General features: G+C 47.7%; 1 protein-coding gene across 1 annotated transcript in view; it reads right to left on the bottom strand.

The window, feature by feature from the left end:
* The window catches only part of TFAM (transcription factor A, mitochondrial), a 277871-nt gene that overhangs the window by 5650 nt on the left and 244790 nt on the right, over positions 1 to 27431 (bottom strand). The window contains exon 6 of the mRNA XM_085605807.1: positions 21408 to 21464. Within this exon, the coding sequence (XP_085461933.1) occupies positions 21408 to 21464 (57 nt within the window). The remainder of the gene's footprint in view (positions 1 to 21407; positions 21465 to 27431) is intronic.

Here is a 27431-nt window from a genome sequence, read left to right as displayed (position 1 = left end):
TGATTCACATGCAGACCTAGTAGAGAGTCATGACAGTTAGGTAACAGTGTTGGCTTGCTTGCTGATAGGAGGATGCCTTGGTGAGTCAATCCTCCAGATTGGAGGATGGTGACAGGCATACTTAGGATGTGGATAGTCTGCTTAGACAGATGACTGCCCTAGAGATGTGGGTGGAGGACGCTGAGGGGTGTTCCTGCAGGAACAATGTCCGCCTGGTGGGTCTTCCTGAGAGGATCGAAGGAAAATGCCTGGAACTGTATTTAGAACAGTGGATAACAAAGGAGTTTAAACCAGGAGGACTCTCCAAATTTTTCTCAATAGAGCGTGCTGACAGGATACTCCCCCCACACACTTACCAGCAATGTGCGCCAGGAACCCGACCGTGAGTGTGCAGTGACAAATATGCCTTATAGAGGTGGAGAGCACATGTGCAGTATAGAGAAGATGCCTGATGTGAACAACAATGTACATTATAGAGATTGGATTTGGTGAGGGGAGAAGGTGGATAAAAGGTTAGAAAGTGGAATTATATAGAGTATAGGCAAGAAGTAGCCAGAAAATTAAAATACCCCCATTTCGAACCAAAACTATAATGACACCAAGCAAGTGAGGCAAGTCAACGGACCCTACCCAAAAGGGCTCGCTATTCTCTTGCATCCAAGCATCTATCCATTCATCCACTCATTCTTCCATCGACTCGCTGATAATCACCATTTCACCTTTACATTAGTCTTCCATTCAGTCTTTCATCCAATATTCAGTCCTTCACCATTCCGTCCATCCATCCATCCACCCATCCACATGCAAATCTATTCATCCATCTTCAATCCTATCTAACAAACATATCTATCCTTTCACTAGGTCATCAATCCTTTCACTTGCCATCCCCCCTTTCATTTATCGATCCTTCCATTAATCCATCCAATCATCCATCCATCCATCCATCCATCCTCTCACGCTTCCATCCACCCTTTTACTCATCTATCCATCCTTTCTCTCCATCCATCCTCCCACTCAGTCATTCATTGTTTCACCCATCTATCCACCCTTTGACCCATCTATCCTCTCATCTATCCATTTACCCTTTCACTCATCCATTCATCCTATCTCTCAGCCACCCATTCATCCTTTCACTCATTTATCCATCCATTCATCCTTTCAGTCATCCATCCATCTACCCTTTAATCCAGACAGCTAACTACCCTCCCTATCACTCATCCATCCATTCTTTCACTTATCCATGCATACATACATCTTTTCATTCATCCATTCATTCACTCATCCATCCACTCAGTCTTCCATTTATTCTTTCACTCATCCATCCATCCTTCATCCAGCCATCTACCATTTCACTCATCTATCCAGCCATCAACCCTTTTACTCATCCATCCATTTTTCCTTTACTCATCCATCCTTACCTCCATTCTTTCACTCATTCATCCATGCATTTATCCATCCACTTCTTCACTCACATCAATCCATCATCCCTTTCACTCATCCATCGATCCACCCTTTTGTTCAGCCATCTGTCCCTTGACTCATCCACTCACCCTTCGATCCACTCGTCCATTTACACTTGTACTCATTCATTCTTTCGCTCACTCATTCATCCACCCTTTTCACATATCCATCCTTTCATCCAGTCATCCATATATTCTCCCTTTCACTTATCCATCCATTGTTTCACTCATCCACACATCCACCAATGCACTCTTTCACACAGTCCATTCATACATGCACTCATTGATCCATCCATTCATCCTTTCAGTCATCCATCCATCTACCCTTTAATCCAGACAGCTATCTACCCTCCCTATCACTCATCCATCCATTCTTTCACTTATCCATGCATACATACATCTTTTCATTCATCCATTCATTCACTCATCCATCCACTCAGTCTTCCATTTATTCTTTCACTCATCCATCCATCATTCATCCAGCCATCTACCATTTCACTCATCTATCCAGCCATCAACCCTTTTACTCATCCATTCATTTTTCCTTTACTCATCCATCCTTACCTCCATTCTTTCACTCATTCATCCATGCATTTATCCGTCCACTTCTTCACTCACATCAATCCATCATCCCTTTCACTCATCCATCGATCCACCCTTTTGTTCAGCCATCTGTCCCTTGACTCATCCACTCACCCTTCGATCCACTCGTCCATTTACACTTGTACTCATTCATTCTTTCGCTCACTCATTCATCCACCCTTTTCACATATCCATCCTTTCATCCAGTCATCCATATATTCTCCCTTTCACTTATCCATCCATTTTTTCACTCATCCACACATCCACCAATGCACTCTTTCACACAGTCCATTCATACATGCACTCATTGATCCATCCATTTATCGTTTAACTCAGAGGCATGCTTTCACTCACTCATCCATCCTTTCTCTCATCATCCATCCAGCCATCCACCCTTTCGCTCATCCATCCGTCCTCCCTTTCACTCATCCATCCTTCCTCCCTTTCACTCATCCATCCTTACAGCCATCATTTCACTCATTCATCCATGCATACATCTATTCTCTCACTCATCCACTCTAACATCCATCTATCCTCCTGTTCTCATCCATACATCCATTCTTTCAACCTAGCCATCCATCCTTTCACAAATCTGCCAGTCCATTCATCCATCCTTCCTCCCTTTCACTCCTCCATTCTTAAATCCATCCTTTCACTTTTTCACCTATCCATGCTCCCCTTCACTCTCACCCGTCCACCATTTCACTCCCACCCGTCCGCCACTTTACTCATCCATTCACCTTCCCACCTTTCACCTGCCGAGTTGCAGACAAAAGAGCCCCATCAAAAACCCCATCTGAGCTGCATCTGCTAAAGCAGGGGGTTGACAACGGCACTGAATAGGGCACAAAATGTGGGTTGAGAGTGTATGTGGTGAGTAGAGAGCGCATGCAGAGAATGGAGACCAAGTGTCTGGAGGATACACAGTTTGTAGAGTGGACGCAGGGTCGAACTTATACAGAAAATAGGCCCAGTCAGTAAAATGAAAGTGGCCCCGTTAATCAGCCAGCTAAAAACTTGGCCCACAGTTGTAAATCAGGCAGTTTTTAGCTTGTATAGCCATTTGTATAGGTATGGGATCAGCATTCATTTTTGCTTGCTGCATGCAATTTTTGTGGTACTAACTGGAAAAGCAACAGTAAAACGTGGCCCACCAGAACCAGAAAACCAGTCCACAAACAGTCCGATAAAATGTCTCACATATTGAACTATCAGTCCAGCCGTTGGTGCAAAACCAGGCCAGTCCTACCATAAGCAAACTTGCTAGAGAAGGCATAGAAAGGACGACTATGTGGAAAATAGAGCAGGGGTTCAGGAGGAAGAATGCAAGCTGCACTGGGAAGAGAGTGGAATGAAGTGTTGAACCCGAATGGAAAGCTGTAGAGAAGGGTGAAAAACGTATTTATGGCTTGAGTGTGGTATACAGAATGAAAAGAGAATGATTATTTATCCGAGAGAATGTTTACATGCAAAAAAAACTCAACGCTGAGAGAGGCATCCTCGCCCGTATTTAAAGTGCAAACCTAGTCAATCTCTCACCTAGGTGGAGTGGCATTGCTGAATTTCTTTTGGTAAAAAGGCGCACACCTCAGGGGCAGATTGTGTGACTTTGTGAAAGTAATCATGTTAATTTCAGAGCATTATGGGTGCTGCGTTTAACATGAATACTTTTACAAGGGTATACAATCTGCCCGCTGCCGTGCCCTTTTGACAAAAGAAATACAGCAAGTTCAAGAGGCACTTGCTGCTGAATTTACCTGCCGCTGTGCGCTCTTCACACACCCCACTGCGCGCTCTAGGCGAGATAGGAGTGTGACGGGCATGCGCGCTCCTTACAGGGAACAGTGCTCACCAGTACTACCCCCTCCTTCGTCAGTCGTCGCCCCAGACCATTATATTCCAACTTCTCAACTACAGGGATAGAGATGTTCTGCTGCAGAAGGCGCAAAAGCGCAATGAACTGCGCATCAGAGATGCACAAGTGAGATTGTTACCCGACTCTACACTCCAGGTACAAAAACAGTGCTGATCCTTCGAGGCAGTGAAGACACATGAGTATGAAGGAGTAGTTTCTTTTCTGTAACTCCAGTTCTGTAGTAGGGGTATCTCTGTTATAGTCATAATCTAGTGAATAGTCCCGCCCATGTGCGTGGACCCCGGAGCAATAAAAAATAATCTCTAAAAGGTGACAAATCATGCAGACCTGCATACACCTTTAAGAGAGAATTTAATTTAAAGACAGATAATGCAGCCTATACCCACAGGCTACACTGTCCAGTACTTCAACTAGAATTCCACCAACATCCACAAACAGCACTGCCTGTCTAGTTTTTCTCCCCAAGGAAAAAACCCTGCCTCTACCAGCAAAAGCCTCTGGAATGATAGAGAGGAAGGAGTGGACAGACAAGCCCCATAGGCTGCCATTATGTGGCTTAAAACAGGATACTGTGCCTTTAAGAAAACTTTCCAGGTTTCCAGAACTTTCCCCAGTATCCGAGAATGCCCAGCAGGTCCCATTTACTTTCAGTTCTTTTTGAAGGCGTAGCATGCCAGACCTGTAGCATTCTACCTATGAATAAGTATCTCTCCACCGGGGAGGAGGGCGGGCGCTTATGACTATAACAGAGATACCCCTACTACAGAACTGAAGTTACAGAAAAGAAACTACTCCTTCTGTAGTAGGGGATCTCTGTGTATAGTCATAATCTAGTGAATAGAATGGCAAGCCCATCCCCACACAACAAAAGCGGTGGAGAACACACAAGACACTACCACTACTGTGCGAACAAATTTCGCAGCGAAGCCTGCCCAACCTGAGCATCTGCCCTGGCATCCGTGTCCAGACAGTAATGCGCAGCAAAGGTATGGACCGACTTCCAAGTGGCCGCCTTGCAGATTTCCGCAATCGGAACATTACGCAGCAAAGCCGTCGTGGCAGCTTTGCCCCTGGTGGAATGAGCCTTAGGTTTACCCCCTAAGGTCTTATTAGCCTTTTGATAACACAATTGTATGCAGGACACAATCCACCGAGAAATGGACTGCTTAGAGGTCGCAAGACCAGTCCTGACTGAGCCATAATTAACAAACAATTGGTCAGACCTACGAATATCCTTGGTCTTATCCAGATAAAATTTCAACACCCTCCGAACATCCAGGAAATGGAGAGACCTTTCCGCTGGCGAAGAGGGATTCTGAAAGAACGTAGGTAAAGTTATGGTCTGGTTGACGTGAAAATCAGAGATAACCTTAGGAAGAAATTTAGGGTGAATACGCATCACAACCTTAGCAGCATGAAATACAGTATAAGGTTCTTGACAACATAATGCCTGAAGTTCACTCACCCTGCGGGCCGATGTAATGGCCACTAGGAACGCCGCCTTCCAGGATAGGTGCTGCAATGAAGCCTTGTGAATGGGTTCAAAAGGCTCCTTCATCAGTCTGGACAGCACCACATTCAAGTCCCAGGAAGGCGAGGGAAGTCTGACGGGAGGAAACACTTTCTTCAAGCCTTCCAAAAAATCCTTGACCACAGGGATCTGAAAGAAGGAAGTCTGTGAAGGGCATTTCCTGTAAGCAGTCAAAGCAGCCAGATGAACCTTAATGGAATGGAAATTAAGGCCAGACTGCGCCAGATGTAAAAGGTATGGAAGGATGACATCTTCCTTACATGTTGTCGGATCAAAGTTCTTGGACTTACACCAGATACAGAACCTCTTCCACTTGTAAGCATAGGATGTCCTAGTGGAAGGTCGCTTAGACTCCTTCAGAATGTCCATACAATCGTCTGGTAGATTCAGATGGCCATATTGCACTATTTCAGGAGCCATGCCGCCAAACTCAAAGACGAGAGGTTGGGGTGCACCATCCGCCCCCCGAACTTCGGGAGAAGGTCCGGCCTGCACGGCAACCGCATGTGAGGAAGGAGAGACCGGTGAAAAAGGTCCGTGAACCACCACTGCCTGGGCCACTCCGGGGCGATCAGGATCATCCGCGCCCTGGACTGGGACAGCTTGATGAGCACCGCCGGAATCAGGGGAATGGGTGGAAAAGCGTACAGAAAGCTATTCGACCAATCGATCCATAGCGCATTCCCCAGCGTCCCCCGCTGGTAGTACCTGGGTGCGAAGTCTCGGCATTTGCTGTTTTCGGCGGTGGCGAACAGATCTACGTCTGGAGTCCCCCACCTTGCGAAGACTTCTCCTAGTACTTCGTCGTTTGTGACCCATTCGTGGTTTTCCTGAAGCAGCCTGCTCAAGGCGTCCGCCTGAGCATTCTGCACCCCTGGCAGATGCGTGGCCGTAATAGTCAGTCCTCGGGCCAGCAGCCAGCGCCAGATCGCCTGCGCCTCCTGCGACAGAGTGCGCGATCTCGACCCCCCCTGCTTGTTGAGGTAATACATCGTGGTTGTATTGTCCGTCTGTATCAGCAGCGAGTTGGTCTGGAAGGACGGAAGGAAGGCCTTCAGTGCCAGGAAGACAGATCTGAGTTCCAGGAAATTGATGTGGTACGTCGATTCCAAAGGAGACCACTTTCCTTCAATCTGCAAGTCCCCGGAATGCGCTCCCCAGCCCTGGAGAGAAGCATCCGTCACTACACTCGTCGTGGGAATGTCCTTGTGGAAGGGAACCCCCTTGAGGAGGTTTTCCGCCGAACACCACCACTTCAGAGACTGAAGAGCATGCAGCGACAGTCGTATCTTGTCGTCCCAAGAGCCTGTCCTCTGATCCCACTGATCCTCCAAGCACTCCTGCAGTGGTCTCATGTGTAGCCGTGCGTGAGGCGTGAGGAAGATACAGGAGGCCATCGATCCCAGTAGAGAAGACACCTTCCTCACTGTCGTCGATGGAGCAGTCCTGAGGTCCTGAGCCTTCCGAAGGAGTGATAACCGTCTCTCCTCCGAAGGAGACACGCTTGCTGACCGCGTATCGATGGAGGCCCCCAGGTACTGTATGCACTGGACCGGAGTCGTGACCGATTTGGACATGTTGACGTGTAACCCCAGCTTGTGTAAGAGAGCGCACGTCCATCGGAAGTGATCTTGTGCTTCCGAGAAGGATGAAGCCTTGATCAGCCAATCGTCCAGATACGGGTAGACAAACACCTTGTTCCTCCGCAGGTGTGCCGCCACCACCGCCATGCACTTCGAGAAGGTCCTGGGAGCAGACTTTAGCCCGAATGGCAGTACTGTGTATTGATAGTGATTGGCGCCAACTTGGAATCGCAGGAACTTCCTGTGCTTCCTTGCTATGGGCACATGGAAGTACGCATCCTGTAGATCTATGGCACAGAGCCAGTCTCCCCGTTGCAGCTGAGGGTAAATCTGGTGCAACGATAGCATGCAAAACTTCTCTCTGCGAATCCATTTGTTTGCCTGTCGCAAATCCAGAATGGGCCTGAACTTGTTCTTGTCCTTCTTGCGAACGAGGAAGAACCGAGAGTACAGACCTCTTCCCCTTTGAGGCAGAGGCACCTCTTCTACCGCCTTTTTTCTCAACAAGATGTCTGCCTCCGCCTGGAGCTCTCTCAGCTGGAATCGAGAGCTGACCGGCGGAATCGCTGGAGGCGGGCTGATAAACCGAAGACTGTATCCATTGCAAACAATATTCACTTGTCCTGAGTAATTTTTCTCCACTCTGCCGGAAAAAATTGAATGCTTCCCCCCACTGGAGTGGGTAACGGTTGAGGGGGAAGTAGCCGCTCAGGGCCGAGACCCGGCCGGGCCCTTGGTAGTGGTAGTAGCCTGCTGGCCTCCTCTACCCCTCTGGCGCTTCTGGAAGGGCTTGCGGAACTGCTGCTGTTGTTGCTGCTGCTGTCCCGAACCCTGCCCACGCCCTCTGCCCGAAGACCCGGACCGCCTCTGGAACGGGCGCTTCTTCTTCTCGGCCTTCTCCAACCCGACGGCCATCAGGGTTTCCGCCTCCGCCTTCATGCGGGCCATCTCATCATCCGCATGTTTCCCGAACAGGGTTTCCCCCGAGAAGGGCAGGTTGGCCACTCTTTGCTGCGCCTCTGGCTTGAGAGACGTCAGGCGCAGCCACGAATGCCGCCTCTGGTGGACGCCATGACAGTAGGCGTGGGCGGCCAACAAGGATACATCCGCCGCTGCGCCGATCACCTGATTATAAACCAGCATGCCTTCGCGCACTGTCTCCAAGAAGTCCTCCCTGCAGCAGGTCCGCATACTGCTGCAGGGACTCCCACAGGGCCCGGTCGTAACGGCCCAACAAAGCCCCTGCACTCGCCGCCTTCATGGTGGTGGCGGCGGTCCGACACACCTTCCTGCCCGCAGAGTCCAGCCAGTGGCTTTCCTTGTCAGGCGGGACCGTCGATGAAGGGGCGGTCGCATGTTGTTTCCTCGCCGCCGTCACGATGACCGAATCCGGCTTCGGGTCCACTCTCAAAAAGGTATGGTCCGACTCCGGGGCCCTATACTTTTTCATGAGCCTGGAGGGGGCGGCCTTCGTCACCGCGGGAGTGAGGAACAGCTCCAACGCGGGTTCCACCAGTCCTGGTACAAGAGGCAGTAGAGGGCGAGACAGATGTTTCTTATGAAGTGTCTCGACTATCACGGACGTCGTGGGTGTTGGAACCGTCACCGTGATACCCAACTTCGCTGCCCCTCTCAACAGCACCTCTTGGAAAGAGACCAAATCGTCCACCGGAGACACCCTAGTCCCTGGCGAGTCCGACAGCGTCGGGGAAAAGTCTCTGGTCGAGGAGCGCTTGTGCAACCTGGACCTGTGCCTCCTACGGCGTCGTCCTGAGTCCGACGATGACCGTCCACGGCTCCGTGATCTTCTCCTTCTGAGAGAGCGGGAGCGCGACCTCTTCGGCTTCGGTCTGTCCGCCGGTCTAGCCGGTCCCGGCGACCGCGGGCGTCGTGGCTTCGGAGTCCCCTGCGGCGGAGTCGGGTACCTCGGAAGGGAAACCGACCGCGGGGGAGCCCCCGGCGGCCCCACCGGAGTGCGTGGCAGCGACCGAGGTGGGGGCGGCGGAGGCAGTGTCCGCGGCTGTGGAGGCGGTGGAGGTGGCGGTGGTGGAGGTGGAGGCGGCGGCGTTGGCGGAGGCGGAGTCAGAGGAGGTAGGAGAGGAGGCGGTGACGGAGGCATCCGAGGAGGCGTATACACCACAGAGTACACCGATCCCGGCGACTCTCTTCCTCGACGTCGATCTTCTCCTCGACGTCGATCTTCTCCTCGACGTCGATCTTCTCCTCGACGTCGACCTTCGCCTCGACGTCGACCGTCGCCTCGACGTCGACCTGTGCCTCGACGGCGACCTGTGCCTCGACGGCGATCTCCTTGACCTCGAGCGTCTCGACGTCGATCTCCTCTTCGGCGGCGACGTCGACCGTCTCCTCTTCATCGACGGCGAACGGCGATCTCCCCTCGACGGCGAGCGCCGACGCCGGGTCCGATCTCGACGCCGACCGCTGGACGGCACCGTAGACGGCGTCGTCGCCGACGATGCCGATGTAGTAGACGGCGGCCTATTCAGGTCCCTCGACGTCGATCGTCGACGCCGCTTCTCCCCAGAGCCCTGGGGAGACGGCGAACAGATGGTGGTCATCCTCCTAGACGTCGCCGTCGACGCCCTCGACGTCGACGGGGAGTGGGAGCGCTTACTGGTCTTCCTGCCCCTGGGGAGCCCCCCAGAGGCCTCAGAATGGGCCAAATCAGCCCCTCCAGACCCACCTGGTGCCTTCAGTCTTCTCTCCTCCAGAACTTGAAGCCTGATTTTCATTCTGTCCCTCAGGGTCCTGGCTGAGAACGAGTGGCAGATTTCACAGTCTTCAGGCACGTGGGACTGGGGAAGGCAACCTATACACACCTCGTGTGGATCAGTTTTAGCCTTCTTTCTACCACATTCCGGGCACTTGTCGAACAAGCCAGGCATGTTGACAGTAACAGCTACTAAGCACTTGAAAAAGTGACAAAAATTGACAAAATCTCCAAAAAACCCTTGAAAAGGGGAGAGCTCAATGCTCCAGGGTCCTGCTAGCAGGAGCCGGAAAAAAGAACTGAAAGTAAATGGGACCTGCTGGGCATTCTGGGATACTGGGGAAAGTTCTGGAAACCTGGAAAGTTTTCTTAAAGGCACAGTATCCTGTTTTAAGCCACATAATGGCAGCCAATGGGGCTTGTCTGTCCACTCCTTCCTCTCTATCATTCCAGAGGCTTTTGCTGGTAGAGGCAGGGTTTTTTCCTTTGGGGAGAAAAACTAGACAGGCAGTGCTGTTTGTGGATGTTGGTGGAATTCTAGTTGAAGTACTGGACAGTGTAGCCTGTGGGTATATGCTGCATTATCTGTCTTTAAATTAAATTCTCTCTTAAAGGTGTATGCAGGTCTGCATGATTTGTCACCTTTTAGAGATTATTTTTTATTGCTCCGGGGTTCACGCACATGGGCGGGACTATTCACTAGATTATGACTATACACAGAGATCCCCTACTACAGAAATACAAGATGTTCTATCCTGCGAGGCTCAAAATGCCACATGGCGCTAAATCACACTTCTTAGAGCTGCACCAAACATGGGGCTGGTTGGAGTCACTGTCTTCCCATTGACCAGGATAGAGGTACTGCAGCAATGAAAGGCAGGGGCACACTGAGGAGAAGCAGGGAAGGGCAAGTTTGATGACCTGAAGCGAACTGCTGCAATGAAGGGTGGATGGAGAGAGGTATTGGGCTGTATGGGAAGGGAGTGGGGTATCCGCCCATGCCTCCTCCAGGGAAAGACTGTGAAGAGACTTAACTGGTGGGAGCTCCCCCCCCACCATGTGGCAGGGCCCTGCATGCACTGGGACAGTGAAAGCAAGTATTGTATGAGATAAGAGACCGGTATGTTTCCCTACCATAGTACTGATTGAATGCAATGCATGGGGGAGAAATAACATCGGTCAAGGCTGTCTGGGCTCCACTCAAAGAGCCAGGGCGGGATACAGTTCACAGTTATGTCGGTCATATCACACACATCAAAGAGGGACCGTGGCTAACTAAAGACACATGCACTATGGAACTGAGAGGAGTATGGAAGTGTCAGGAAGTGCATAAATGGCTGACAAGCTTAACAGAGTTACTTGGAATGTGAGGGGGCTGAATAATTACACTAAGCAGGTGAGGGTAGGGGCATATTCGAAGGCAGGGGGTGCAAATAGCTTGCCTGCAGAAGACCCACCTCCTCCATAGTGAGGCAAACATACTCCGTAAAAAATGTAGAGGCATACTGTATCATGCCGGGTATAGCAAACATGCCAGAGGGGTGGGGATAGGACTTGCACCGAATGCACCATACGAGTTGGAGCGGCGATATGTCCAGCTTCGTGGACACTCTAAAGGAGACCCTCTGTATTCCCCCAACACAGATGATCAATCCTTCTACAGGGATCTGGCATGTTTGGCACTGCCCTTATCAGTGCTGCAACGTTACGGCCAGGGGACTTTAAATGTGTGTTGGACAGTGGAGCAGACAGGCTTCCGCCGAACAAGAAATACAAGCAGGGCATGAAAAAAACACTCGAAAAGGCCATGAGGGACCTGAACATGATTGATATCTGGCAAGAACAACATCACAACAGCAGGAATTCTTAGAGTATGCACAGACTACAAGCACCTACACCAGAATTGACTAGGTCTTGTTAGATCGCCCGCATGTCGAATATATACTGAATATTACTTACAGAGGCCAAGTACTTTCAGACCAGTTCCCACCGCACTTCAAGTAGCGGTGCTCAGGATTCAGGGAAGTGGAGTCCACATGAAGATGCCTGGTCTCACTACTGAGGGACATGATGTTCAAGCAAGAAATGAGAAACGTGTTTTGCTCATACTTAGAACACAACACAAACACGGCGGGAACAAAGGGAGTGGGATAGAATGCCATGAAAGTGGTGATATGGGGTGGGGCGGGGCACTGGCCGCAGCATACACAAGGAAAAAAGACCTGGAGACACCAATATCAAAGGCCGAAAAAGAACTAGATTAGAGCATGGAACGCCAATGCAACTGCAGCCGTGCGATAAACACATGCTTTGAGGACACTAATCACAGAAAATAATGGAAAAAGTGCAGCTGCAACACACATAATATAGATAATTGTTGCATAGGAGGGAGAAAAGTCAGGCAGACCACTGGCCTGACTGCTCCGGAAGGAGCGGGCATCAGCGGCCATTAGGGCCAGCAAGGACGAGACGGGAGCTACAGTGCATACCCAAGGGGACATCAATGATGCATTCTTAGCATACTATAAGAAACTTTACAAAAGTCCCTGCCACCTACAAGATCGAAGCACATATGCAGTACTGCAGGTGCGTACACCGGCCACTCTCACGTGTGAGCAACAACTTGATTTAGAGGGGCCCATAACAGGGCAGAGACACCAGGTCCGGGTGGGTTGCCGGCAGAATGGTATCAAAATTTGCAAGTACGCTAGTGGATGAACTGCTCCAGGTCTATCAGCAGGCACTGGACATAGGGGAACTGCCCAAATCCAATAGAGAGGTGACCATCACTATCCTCTCCAAAACGGGTAAGGACCACACAAATGCAAATCCTACTGCCCATGGTCTCTACTGAACACAAATCATAAAACTCCTATGCGACCTATTGCCCATGCACCTCAAGAGAGCGCAACTAGGTCACTGGTGCACTCAAACCAGAAAGGTTTTATATCGGGCAGGTGAACAGCACTAAACATAAGGCGTCTGGCCAGTGTGCCTGGGGATATTGGGCGTGTTGACCAAGAAATGGCAGTTGTGTCACTAGACAAAGAAAAAGTGTTTGGCACAGAAATAGGACACTACTTGTTTGAGACGCTTAGTGCAACGGGATTTGGACCGCGCTAGATTGCAATGGTCTCATTTTTGTATACCAAGACTGATACGGGTTCGCACAAGTGACATGTTTTTGGTGGAGTGGGAGCTGGGCAGAGGCACTCAACAGCACTGCCCCCCGTCGCCGCTGCGGTTTGCTTTTGCCAGTGAACCCCTAGCAAACCGGTTACAGGAGCCGCTCACTGAATGGGCGATACGAATGTGGGACAGCTGGCATGTACTGTCACTCTATACCAACGGTGTCTTAGTACACTTAAACAACCCAAGAATATCCCCGAATGTCCTGCTTAGTAAGCTGGATACTTTCAGACAGCAGTCCGGCCTCAGAGTTGACAGTTAAAGTTCACAATATTTCCTATTGGGGGCCTGAGTGTGCTGACTACATAACTGATTCCGCTGGTAGGAATACCCTGGGAACTAACTTCATTTCGATACCTGGGGATTGAGGCATCTGATGACCACAGTCGTTGGATAGCCTTGAATCCCCAAAACCTTTGTTGGACATACAAGACAGATTTAACTAATGGATATTGCTGCCTCTATCCATGGCAGGCAGAATAGCCTTAGTAAAGATGCTGGTGCTCCCCAGACGCTTTTGAATTTTTCAATGCAGTATGTTCCAGACTCATCAAGCTCAAATCGGCACTGATCAGCTTAGTTTAAGGGAACAAGAGGAGTACAGTAAAAATGGAAAACACTGCAATGCACAAACGAACAGGGAAGACCCAGGGTCCCAGACCTGGAAGCATATTATCAGGCTTTACAACTTCAATTTATAGTGGGATGGCAAGGGACAGAAAGCGGCATTTATAGATCTCCCCTGAAGAGTGTGAAAACACAATAGGAACTCACACAGGCACTATACTGAAAAAGGGCCGCTCGGATCCCCAGGGAGAATACTGTACAAATGTCCCTGCAGGAGTGGGAACTGTTTGAGCAGTCCCAGACTTTGCGCGATATTATATCGCTGCCCAATTACAGTGGTTGGCGCGGTGGGTGGGAGACCAGCAGTCTCAGGTACAAAAGGTGGACCCGCTTACGCCGGACCTGCATGCACTATGGCGATTATTGCTGAGAACAGACAGAGCCTTAGCGGAGGACTCCAGAGTCTGTGCGGGTGGCACAGCATTGTTGGAGATGCTGCCTCTGAATGACGCATACCCAGGTTCCCTACTGATCTGACCTACCCGTAACAATATTGAGGGTGCTCCTCGTGGTGCTCCATGGGAGGGCCTCGGTGGCTGGGAGTTAGCAGGGCAGCACGACTATGAGACTTGTATAGAGACGCAGAGCTCATACCTTTCGAAGACTTCAGAGAGGGATACGATTTGCCCCACGGGCATTTCTTATTACATGCGGGGTTTGTGGCGGCGATTCGAGTGCACTGGGGAACGGGAGCGACCAAGACTCCACACCTACGCAACCTGAGGCTATGTGGGCACAGCAAGGGGTAGGATTAAAGCGGTTGCATGCCTCTATGGGGCCCTGAGCAGGGACACCTTACAACCACTGAGCACGGCATAGGATAGATGGGCAAAGGATTTGAATATCCCCTTGGAAGGCAAACCGTGGGAGAATATATTGATCGAGATCCCTAGGACTTCGAGAAATGCCTGATTACGGCTAATTAATTTTTTGATATTGAATAGGGCATACCTCTACCAGGACGAATTAACAAATTCTTCTGGAGAGACGCTGCGAAGTGCCCGAGATGTGGAGAGGTGGGAGCGGAACTCCTCCATATGCTCTAGGCATGTCCAGAATGACGTAACTATTGGACTATACTTTGTGCCACCATTGGGGAGATAATAAAGAGACCAGTCCCATGCGCCCAGCACATTGTCTCCTGGGATTAATTCCACATATCTCCAAGACGTTGGTCACTAGCAGGTTCCAAGACCTGGCCTTGGTTTTAGCTAAGCGTGAGATTACGCGTCAATTGAAGTCCCCTGTGGGACCCAGAATCCCAGCCTGGAAGAGAGAATTAGAGAAGTGGGCAGGTTGCGAGGGGAGAGCACTCCTTAGAAATGCCAGACGGGGAATCAGGTCATTAGAGAGAGCCACAGTTTGGGAGGGGTTGGTAGATAATTTAAGAGAGCCGAAGCTTGCGTCGGGGGGAGTCCTCCCCAGAGGGGGGAATCCCCGCTGAGGAGCCCAGAGCAACAGATATGGGGTGGTGAGGAGGAACCGCATAACTGATCCAGAAATGCCAGATCTCAATCCTGGACTGGCGATGAAGGGTGGGAGTAATGAAAATATAGCTAGAAGGAGGTAGGGCTCTCAGCAAAACTCCACAATATTCAAGATGGTGGTGTTAGTTGAGATCTGCTACTGGGGGAGGGAGGATGGGAGTTGGGGTTTCTTGAGAATTTCGGGGAGGGAGGGGGATTGTTTTATCAATGTAAGAGCAGGGACTCAACAACAGATTGAATATGCTCAAGTTACTGTAGTGAGTGTATACTGTTAGTATGATACCCAATATGTAATTGAAATGTGATGTGTTTTTTTTTTTGGACAACCTAAGATACACAATAAAATATGTTTAAAAACAAAAATGGTTATGAACTGTTTGGAGCCCAATGGGGATGCACAATTGCCTATTTGCAGACTGCGCCGCTCTGGGACCTCCCTGGATATTTGCATATAAACAAGTAGCTTAATATGCGAAGCTATTGTGAGGCAGGCGATATTTATTTTGACTGACTTTTTGCTCTCTTGGGCCAAGGCGCAAAACCTCTCCCAAGTGGGGGGCGGACAATTTTTACACTATCGAGCCCAAAAAATAGGGCTCACAGACTACAGAGCCATGCATCATGGATACACTGACACAAACCTTTAAAGCAGATGAGAGCTCAGGAGTTCTATCAGGCAATCCGTGCAGACACAACTAAACCACTGTTGCATACAAGGCACAAATGGGAGGGGGATAGTAGTGAGCAGTTTCAAGATAAACAATGGCAGGAGGTGCGACCAAGATGGAGCCGCATATCACCACCCGACATGGGCATGTACGGAGATACTGGGAGCAGTTAGCAAGCATACATAGAGACAGGCTAAACCTGGAACTGCCGGCAACCCCGCAGTTTTTCCTGCTGGGGATTGGGGTCTACCACCCCTGCACCCACAGCCAAGCACCCAATGAAATAAAAGTTTGACTTTACCCTAATGCAGTCCAGACTGAGACAGGCGATCTACTGGTTGAGTAATAAGGTTCCAACAGTGGAGAGCTGGTTGAAACAGGCAGCAGAGTGGTGCACAACCGAAGGGGCTAGAATGAGACTGGTTTGGCCAGACCCCCAAACTTGCAGACCTGGACCTGTGTACCCTCTCACCACGCTCATTGTACAAGGTTACACTTCACTAGGCACAGCGCCATACACTAGATACACATGACCAAAGAATCAGTCAGGCCAGGTACCAGATGTGTGTAATCAGTTAAAGGTTGAGATATGTTCTGTTTAGGTCAGGTTGCTATTCTTGTACCTATTTATCAAAGACATTTGTATATCTGCATCTGAAAGTTGGGGAAGCACCATGATTGACTGCGGTGAATTGTGACCTGTAACTTGTTGTAATGCATTGAAATGCTATAAAAAAAACATATATATATATATATATATTCAGTGAAAAAACCATAGGTTTCACACATGTTATAGTTAGCTGGACATTTTACTCGTAAAAAACCAATGAAATTCCCCCGTTATAGTTAGTTCAGCTAACTATAACTCGCGCGCCCGCAATGCACTGCTGATGACGTCACATATTACATCACTCATGACATGGTCAGTGACATCACTCATGACATCACTGATGACATCTCAAATGACATCACTGATGACATCACTGATGACATCATCCAGTGAATGTGTGTTTTTCTGAAAATTAAATATGTTTTATATATGTATATCTCAAGGTCGATGGAAGAATAAATGGGTATATTACTGTCTAAATGGATGATTTCTTTTTGAAAAATTGATTGTGTAACTGACTGATTAAGTGTATCATAGTGAATACATGGCTTAGTGAGTAATGTTTAAATATGTAAATATCTGTATCATTTTTTCACTTTGTGTATAAGTGGCTGCATGGGTTGGTGAGTAGCTACATGGGTGTCTATATAGGTTATTAGTTGGTTTTTTGAGTATTAGTCTGAGTGTCTGCATGGTTCGGTGGGGGGTATGACGTAGTGCATAGGTGCATGAATGAGTGACTCACTGTTTGTATGTGTTGAACAGAGCATGTGTGCAGGACTGCATGGGTGGATGAGTGTGTGTATGGGTGTGTTAGTGAGTGAATGACTGTCTCAATAATGTCTTTATGAGTAACTACATATGTTTTAAACTAGTATATGTGACTATTGGTGTATATAAGTGAGTATATGTGAGAGTGAGAGATTGAAAGAGTTCCTGTATGAATAAGTATGTATTTCTATAAGTGATTGTTTAAAAGACTAAGTATGTGTAAGTTTGCGTAGAAGTAAGTGTGGTGGTGTGTGTATAACTGTATATGCAAGTAAATGTATGTTTGATTCTTTATTAGCATGAGTGACTATGTGTGTGAGTAGCTCTATGGATGAGTGGCATTGTGTAACAGGATGTATAGGTGTATGAGTACATATGATAAGTGAGTACATGTATGAGTGACTGTAGAGGGCTGTTGGTGAATGAGTGGATGTGTATGTGGATCTTAGAATTACTGAAGAGGTTGTTGTAACTGTTATTGGTATGTCCATTGTTTTGAAAATTTTAGTCTCTATTTTTGAATGTGTGTATCAAAGGTTATATTAGGGTGAGAGGAGGTCTGCCACTCTATCACAAGGATGATGTCATGAGTGATGTCATGAGTGATGTCATTTGAGATGTCATCAGTGATGTCATGAGTGATGTCACTGACCATGTCATGAGTGATGTAATATGTGACGTCATCAGCAGTGCATTGCGGGCGCGCGAGTTATAGTTAGCTGAACTAACTATAACGGGGGAATTTCATTGGTTTTTTACGAGTAAAATGTCCAGCTAACTATAACATGTGTGAAACCTATGGTTTTTTCACTGAATTTCTAAGGTTTTTTAAATGCTAATTCCTAACTATAACGTGTGTGAAACCTATGGTTTTTTCACTGAATTTCTAAGGTTTTTTAAATGCTAATTCCTAACTATAACGTGTGTGAAACCCATGGTTTTTTCAGTGAATTTGCAAGGTTTTTTAAATGCTAATTTTTTTTTTTCTTCTATTTTTTTTAGACTATGGTTAAATTTTTAAAATTCTTTAATATGTTTTTTTTAAATATATTTTTTAAAATAAACATGTAAAATTTATTTGCAGTACATTTTTTATATTTTTTTTATTATTTTTTTTAGTACGCGTACCATAAGCTTACGGTAAGCGTACGGTTTACGCAACGCCCGTAATTTTTCTACGCTGCTTGCGTATAGTTACGCAATTTGCGTAGCCGCGCGTACTCCGCGTGGGACGCGTGCGCGTGTAGCGGAAGTGTCGGGTAGTGACTGTTATGCGCATGCACGCAAGCGCGTGTCTTTTTTACGCGCATGCGCACTTTTGCCGTAAGCGTGCTCATGGAACACTGCTGTGTGGAGTTAGGTCAGAAGTTCGCCACACAATGTTTCAATTCCACAGAGCAAGAGTGCTTGACTTTTCAAACCTAACAGCAAATCCATAGTACTGTTCTTTGGTAACACATTTTTTTGTACCAATACAAAACATGCTTCTATTAATTTACACATACAGCCTAGTTTTTATTCTAGAATGGTATGAAACAGCCAATCAGTTCTTTTTGTTTTGAAAAAAATATGTATGCCTCCATTTCCAAACTGTCTTTCTTTTCATATTGCCATTCTACTGAAAGACACCTCCTGGGTGCATCCAGTTCTCCTTTGAAGATGTTCACAGTGTGGATTGTAGGGCACAGCTATGTCTTCTGGAGTGAAAAGTTTGCAGAGAAAACAGGTATGGTGAGAGACCTTGCTTTGCCAAATGTAGACATTAAATGGATTGGTCAGAGAGGGTTAAAGTTGCACCAATTGATGCCATTGGTGAAATCCTTCATGCAAATCCAACACCCTGACCTCATAATAGTGCACTGTGGTGGCAATGACCTAGGCACTTTGACTGGGGTAGGTCTGGAAATGCTTATGAAGGACACCTTTGCACAACTGTTTTCACTTTTCCCTAAAACTGCCTTTGTGTTTTCCAACATATGCCAAAGGCAAAAATGGAACTGGTCCAATCATTTCTGTCCGCAGATTGACAAAGCAAGAAAGCACGTCAACAAATCTGTTTCTGCTTTCCTCCGTGACTATGGTATGGGTGCCATTTACCACAACAACTTGCGTTATGACATGCAAGACATTTATAGAGGAGATGGTGTGCACTTCAATGATGAAGGGAACAGAGTCTTCCTCTTGAACCTTAGACTCTGCATCGGTACTTACTTGTAGGTACCACTAAAAAAATGACTTCATAAACACAACGGCTCTTTTTAGAGCTCCCTAATATCTAAACTCTTAAATCTGCATTTCATTTCTTTTTTAATTTATTTTTTCTTCCGTACGCTTACCGTAAGCTTACCGTACGCGTACCCCGTGATTTTTTAAAAAATCAATAAATGTTTTCTTTGAACTTTACAGTCCTTCTTTGACCCCCTCACAAATGTAAGGGGGTCTGTAACTCTCCTCCTTGCCCCCTTTTCTTGTTTTCACTCTTTTTTTTCTGAGTGAAACACACGAAATGGCGGCCGCCGCTTCCTGGTTTCGGCCGATTCGAATGTTTACTAAGATCTAACAGCCAATCAGAATCGCGCTCGCGCACGCCACCGTACGCGTACGGTAAGCTTACGGTACGCGTACCGTAAGCTGGCTCAGATATATATATTGATTTAAAGGCTATTTTCTCAGAATCTACTGAACAGATTTACACCAAACCTACAAAAGGCACTTCCTTGACCTAGGGACTACCTCTCTACCAAATTTCAAGTAATTCTGTTCAGCCGTTCGGGCTGTAGCCCTGTCTAAAGGTCCTATGGAAAAATGCATGGGAAAAACGCGTTTTGGGACCCCCCTTTTATCTCAGCCCCCGCTTGACGAATCCCCCCGAGACTTTCAGGGTAGGAGTGGAGCGTAGCGCCCCACCTATTTTGAGAAATTCGCGAGGATTCATCGACCGGCGCCAAAGTTATTCAAAATAGAATGTTGCGGATTTCCTATGGAAAAGGGGTCCTAACTATAACTACCTACTGGCGACCGCCAGTAGGTAATATATATATATATATATATATATATATATATATATAAATAAATCACACCAATGGAGACTAAATAATCAATATGAATTTTCAACTGACCCCTTACGCTAAGAGGAACATCTGAAACTTTGTGAATTTCAGACAAAAGCTATCACAGTTGTCATTGCCCATCCAAAAATCAAAAGGACCAAAATCACTAAAGGTAGACTTGAAAGATATTAAGGATTACAACCTTCTTCTACTCTTGCCTTGTTAGGGCAGGGGTCACACTGCTGAGTAGATCTGTTTGAGTGCTGGTAGAATCTTCCTGATGGTCCGCTGACAACCTGCTAATGATAATTAAACCAGCCTCCTCCTCTCACACTAACTTAAATATACTCAACTACCCTCCTAGTGATACCTCTTTGTTCACTGAACCATGCATGGATACATAAACCACATGATTTTATCTGACAATATATACTCTCAGGGGACTTAACCTTCACTGGGGAAAACCAAATAAATGGGCACATCATTATTTGCCTCCTTCTTAGACAACAACACTAACTAGTCAAAAATGTAACAAATCAACTCATACCAAATAACATAACCAAAACCCAGTCCAGTTTGAGTGAAGAAGAAAATTGGACAACCCAAAATATAGGGATAATGGAGACATGGCACAAAACCTTGATCTTAAACTAGCACTGAATACCTTCAGTGATTTCCCATCCCCAATTTCTACTCACAGGATGTGTACTCAGAGTAGAATTTAAAAAACCCATGAATGATTCTCTTTGGAGGGAACTTGGCACCATCCTCTAACCAACTATTTTACTGATCCAATATTAGTCTCACTACATAAAGGAAAATTATATGAAAGAAATATGAAAATTGTCTAGTGGTTCGTAGGCTAAATTAAGTGAACGTATTAGCTGCTCAGTCAAAATCCTATCACTGTAAACTTTTTATCTCAAATAAAACAGGGTTGAATCCCATAAAATGAAATTGGTGAAAATGCCTGGGTTACTTATTGGTAATCTTCATTACTCCTAGACACTTGATCGTCCACAGGAAAAACTGCTTACAAGACTAAGGTTTAAGGATTCATAGCTTATATCCAAAAGAATTATCAGAGCAGAGGCTAGGCGCATGAGGGGAATACCAATTGGTTTCAGAAGGAGGAAGTGAGTTAAATGGGTGAGAAATAGGGGTAGTTTTGGAAGCAGAGATGTGACGCATTACCTTTTTTTATTTATTAGGCAAGTACAAAGTACAATTCAGGAGCATTACCTGTTTTTGTGACACAGGAAGTTTTTTCCAGTCATCACACAAGGACTTCATCTTTCCCTAGAAAAAAAGAAGAGGCACCTTGATTAAGATACCAGTTGTGTTTAATACTGAACATTTCATATTTTTTGTAACCAATTTTATTGAATGTCAGTAGTATTACACATACATAAAGGTTGCATCAGGATCAATGTGACAAATACGTAAGTGGTGTTCCCAGCAAATAACTTATACTTGCATTTAGGCACAATATTAGTGGCAGGCGTCGTTGGTCCTTCATTTTACAAACATTTAAACAGTAAGGAACAAGAGGTCATTCAGTGGCATTATCACATCTTTAGTTACTCTTTGGCTTGTTTTTCATCTTCTCCTGCCGTATCTATTTAACCCCTTTGTGTGACAACGTACAATGGGATGGTGGCGTGAAACTAAGTGTTAGGATATACAGGAGGGAACAGGGGGGCCTAGGTGAAAGAATGAGATAGGGGTCAGAGTAGGGGGTCGGGTGGGGAGGGTTGAACCACACTAAGTACTCAGGGGGGTGAGCCCAAATGTGGACGCGAGCGTGGACTTAACCAATTAGTTCCTCCTTATAAGTTTGTTACAGGAGCAGCACCTCCCAGTCTACTGCAATTGGGATTTTTCACAATTTGCAGGCCTCCTCTCGTCTCAGTGCCGCGGCCTCTGCCTTCCCTCACTTAAGTGTTGCTGCACACCAGTGAGCAATGCCTGGTAATGGGTGGGACTTCCAGTGCACGGCAATACGTCTGTGGGCCATAAGCAGTGCTTAATCAAGGACACGATTTGTAGCTTTCGCAATTTTCGAGCGCTTAAACAGTCCCAACAGTAAGCCCTCCATCGCACACACATTCATTGTGTGGCCGGTCACCTCCGATAATGCCTTTGGGACGACGCCTCATAGCACCACTGCCCCCAGACAGCTCCAGAACGTATTTGCCATTCCCGCCACCGGCTGAAGGCATCAAGAACAGTCCGAGGGTGACCTACACATCTGGCGGAGAGTCGCTGGTGCGAGGTAAGCCCTGTGCAGGATGTTATGCTGCATGCACTAAAACGTAGCGTTTCGTGACAATTTTCTTTGGCACCTAAGTGCCCTTTCCAACTCTCTTTGTTAGTTATCAGCCTACAAATAAATAAATACATTAAAGGACAATGGGTCATGTGTAGTGTATGCCAGGTTTCTCACAAACCATATGATTAGTCAGTGACCACTGCCCATGATGTGAAGTGTGCATCAGTGGGTGTTGTTCCGGTTCCGTGTCTGTGATGTACCATAGCCAATTCAGTTCAGCTAAAATGGCCATGAGCCAGGAAGTGACGCCACCGGGAGCTCATTTTCCTCTTCCCGTCTATCAAAGGGCAGAAGCGTGCAGTCTTGGAAAAGCAGTGTGCCTACTGCTGCGGCCTCCCACGTCTCCACGCCTTCCCTCCAGATCAGAGGCGCAACTAGAGCCAAATTTCGGGGGGGGGGGGGGGGGCTGAGCAAAAATTTCGGGGGGGGCTGAACTTTAAGCAATAGGCAGAGTGGAGCTGCAGGGGCTCTTAGAAGGGGTGAAACAACAGCGAGGCCTCATTAACATGCAAATGGTCTTTTAAAAGACCGGTGAAGTGCTCGGGTGCGGCTGCTTTTTTGCCCGGGAAGGTCTCTCATCCCGGGCTGCCACACACGACGGGGGGGGGGGCTGAAGCCCTGTGAGTCCAATGGGTGTTGCGCGCCTGCTCCCGATCATGTTGCTAAATAATGTGATGGAGCATAATGGAATCTCAGGAGAGTATTGTGGGGAGGGGGGGGGGAATGAGTAGCACGATTCGCAGACTGCGAGGAATATAGTCACATGCTACCCGTAGCAGGTTATTGGAATCTCGTGGCAGTCACGCTCGGGCAAGGAAGGTCTGCTGGACCACACGCTGTCCACGAGTATGAGAGGGGAGTCCTAGTTCCTCCGTGACGTGCCCTCAAACCAATGAGCGGGCCACTGGCGCTATGCCGCTAAATAATAATGTCCAAAGTTCGGGGCGCCTAGGCCCCCTTTGTCTACTGGTAATTGTAATTTGCGGAGCGCTACCCAGCGTCTCTTCTTGTTCCAGACGAAACTTCCTAGAGCAGCGTGCAACGTGAATCGGGGTATGTGCTCCTTACGGTTGTGGAAATAATAGAGCAAGCAGGGGAACATCACCAATTTAGACAAGGACACACTACCCTGCACTGGGAGTGGCAAAGTACTTCAGAACGCCATTTGAGGACAGAGAAAAGCGATGGTTTTGGTGAGGTTGTTATCTATGATGTCTTGTGTCTCATGGTAAATATGTATGCCTAGATATTGGAATGTGCGGGCTTCCACCGTAAATGATGCAAATCTACTAATAGATGCTTTTGAGGGCAATTGGGCTGTAGTGTAACAGGCAGGATTTCCTTCAGTGTGATAGGCGTGTTGAGATAGTCTCTGTCCAAAGGTTCGATGGGTTAGTGTGACCAAGCTAAAATGAAGGGAGGGTTTGGTGGTGGGTGGTGAATGTTCTGTGTATGTCCACTTGCTTAGAACTTACTTGCGTTGGGGTTGTCCTGATCATAACTCCCCCCTAACCCCCCCACACTAGGTACAGATTTCAGTGCCTCCCATTCTATAAGCCTGGAGAGGGCTGTGCCCCAGTTCTCTGCCAGATAATGGGATAACGTCTCGCCTGTTGCACCTCGGAATACCTGGTCTTCCAACAGGGCAGACTGCAATCGCCATGTGGGGACAGGTGGCCATATAGCTCCGCACTCCAACTGCAGAGGGTTATGGTCCGAGAATGTCTTTCCCAAGTACTCTGCTCCCATGGCCTGAAGTCTTGCGGCTGGGCCACAGAATATTCGGTCTACTCGCACATGCAGGTTGTGTGAGGGCGAGTAATAGGAGTACTCTCTAGTGTCTGGGTGAAGTGATCGCCAACAGTCCAGTAGGGACCAGTGCAAACGGTAATGGAACAGGTGGGCAGCAGCTGTCACAACAGGGAAAGACTAATGGTGGGTGTGAGCTGTCGAGCTGTGGGTACAACACACAATTAAAGCCCCCCCACTAACCATGGGATATGAGCCCATCTAGCAAGTATATTGGATAGGGGAGACAAGAAGGCGGCTGTGCTACATTAGGAGCATAAATGCTCCCTAACATGACAGGTCTGCCATTCAATTGCCCTTCAACTAGAGACTAACGCCCTTTGGGTCTATATCCGTGGTCATGTAACAGAAAGGGACTGTGGGCCATACCCGAAACTAGCGCCCTCCCCCCACCAAAACCGAAATACGCGGTACAGAAACATTGACCACGCCAGTGCTTTTGCAAGCGGTCATCTTCACCCCCTGCAATGAGAGTCTCTTGCAGCAATGCAATCTGCGTGCCCCATCTAATATATTGTTGAACTGAATGCCTTTTACACGCTGTGCCCATACCACGGACATTCCATGTTAATATGCTTACTCTAGCCATTCTGATGTTGCAACATTACTGTGGGCATGAGGGAAAACAGGAGACTGTGACTGTTCTCACATGCCTAAACTCAGAGATACATACTGTTCAGGATAAGACAATAGCACACTGCATGACTATAAACTGTAAAACTAAAACCCTCAACTCCTCTCCCAGGGCGGCCCCATAACCCATAGTCACTCAAACAGTTAATACACTCCCCCATAGATAGGGTGTTCCTAAAAGTGCATTAGGGAGCAATGTTATCACTCAGGAACAAGGATGGGGATAGCCATAGTGTAAAAAATCCTCCACTCGTCTGGGGCAGACTGCAAGTCTCGCTAGTCGTGTGTCTAGTTGGGGGGATCCATTTCTTCTCAGTAAATGTCAGTATACTAATGTGTTCAAAGAAAAGCCCTGATTTGTTAGCCATTGGACTCTGCTGTGTGCGGGCATTTTTTTTAGAGAATTGGTGCAGGAAGCTTGCAATAGAGCTTTCATGTCTATGCAGTTCATTATCCTGGCCACTACAGGCCTGGGGGTCCCCTGCTGGCGGTCGCCGTGCTGGAACTCGGTGGCCGCTTTCTACCAGAAAGTAAGGGGCAGCTTACTAGAAGCAATTGCCTGCATCAGCCTGGTTACGAAGAATTGCACTGGATCCGCACCCTCTTCCCCTTCTGGGAAGCCCACTATGTGGAAGTTGTTAAGGCGGGAACTTCCCTCTGAGTCTTCTGCCCTAGCTTCCAGTTCTTGAACCTTAGTAGTGAGGGATCCAACTTGTCTGCCAGGTCTTTTGGTGTCGGTCTAATCCCATTTATTGCACTTTCATGGTGTGTAACGTGGTCTGACAGTTTTAGCTGGCCATCGTTTAACATGCCCAACTCAACCGCTACTGCATGAACCAGAGTGCCTAGGGTCCTGCCTAGTGTCAGCGATGGCCTAGAGTATTTTATCCAGCTTCGGGTCTGAGTGCCATGGACTAGGTATCCAGTGGGACTTCCTGGTCAGAGCGGTTAGTAGTTTCAGAGCCTGGGGTCCTGCTCCTCCCCTTCGTCCCATGACTGGTCACCGCCGAGTGATCTACATCTCGTAGGTAGCTATGGCACCAGTTAACTGACCTGCCAATGAGAAGTGTCACAAAGTACTAGATTGGGAGTCGTCATGGACCTGCCAGGCCCCCAGTTCCTATGCTGGATTAGTCAGTGGAGCGTCACGAGCAGTCCCGGGAAGAGGTGATTTATGCTTCAAAGTGATCTTCCGAGGGGGGTTGAGAGAGTGTGTATTGGGCTATCAACTCCACCCTCAATGCAGACATATTGTGTTCGAGACAAAAGGGGAGTGTGGGAGACTATAAGCCCTCTGGGCCACTGTCCCATTATAGCGATCAGCGGGGCTCCCACCAGCCGCTGCAGCTCTGTCATGGGTGAGGAGGCGGGTTTGAGTATGGAAGCTACACTGTCTGACAGAGAGGGACTCGGGTTATAGACTACCCCCCTGCCACCCGTACTAGCTACAGTTGTTCTTGTGCCTTTCTTTCTCAAGGGGGCTGTGCCTCCTGCGCCCCTTACGGGGTGCCAACTGAAGGTTCTCAGCTGCAGGCAGTAGCACGGGATGCAAGCGATCGAGTGCCTCCCACTCCTGCTTTTCGGTCTCAAGTGTCCGCATTGGCTGTCCCTTCGACACTTAGTCCCCGTGCTCTGGTTGCACCATGTCTCTTGGGCCTTTCTCACAGGCACCAGGCCACGATGCAGGCCTTGCAGCCCGGAGAGGCTCTGGTGAAGTAGGCGGCCTTCCTGAAGTCAGAATGCTACGCCAAATAGCTCAAATGATGCTGCTCCAAGTCCACGCAAGGATCTGCCCAAGTTTGGGCCCCCGAGGCGCAGATGGCGGCGGTTGTAACCAGATTGTGAGTCTCCCGATGGAGCAGCCCTAAAACCCGTCCGCCATCTTGCAGTGGCAGGCCACCCCACTGAGCATTTCTTAGTGTAGTCTGGGTCAGCTACCAAGTATTAACAAAATATCAGCCAGAAAAAACAGTTTACATTTCTATTTTGGCAGATCATAAATTCGAGTTGATTGCCATTCCATAAAGAAAAATGCTCAGTAACACAAATAATTGATGAACATTAGAAACTTTGTGAAAAAAGGGTAAAGACATAACAAGCAAAAAGAAAGATGGGTTCTAGAAAATGTATCAGTTTTGTTAAACATCAATCAATTTTAAATAGTTAAGTGTACTAAAAGAAAAACCCTGCCATAGAACGAACAAATAGGACATGAAGCTCTTAACAGTATCCAAGACCGTTTTCAAAGGTACCTGCAAGAGAAGTATATAGAGTAGTAGGCATGCCAGTTTCAATATCCAGCATGAAGATAAAGTAAGGAAAAAACGTACAAGTGCTACATATTCATGGGAAATGAGGACTTAAGCTAGTGAAACAGAAAACTTATACAAAGCATATATGTTAATCACTAAAATACAAAAATGAGTGGCAGAACATTTTCCGTAACAAGAGCACCATTATCACTGTCTGGATCTTGTGTTTGGATTCAAGAG

The sequence above is a fragment of the Triturus cristatus genome, chromosome 1_2 (genome assembly GCF_964204655.1).
Source record: "Triturus cristatus chromosome 1_2, aTriCri1.1, whole genome shotgun sequence".
Lineage (NCBI taxonomy): Eukaryota > Metazoa > Chordata > Amphibia > Caudata > Salamandridae > Triturus > Triturus cristatus.
This window is presented reverse-complemented; position numbering and strand designations above follow the sequence as displayed.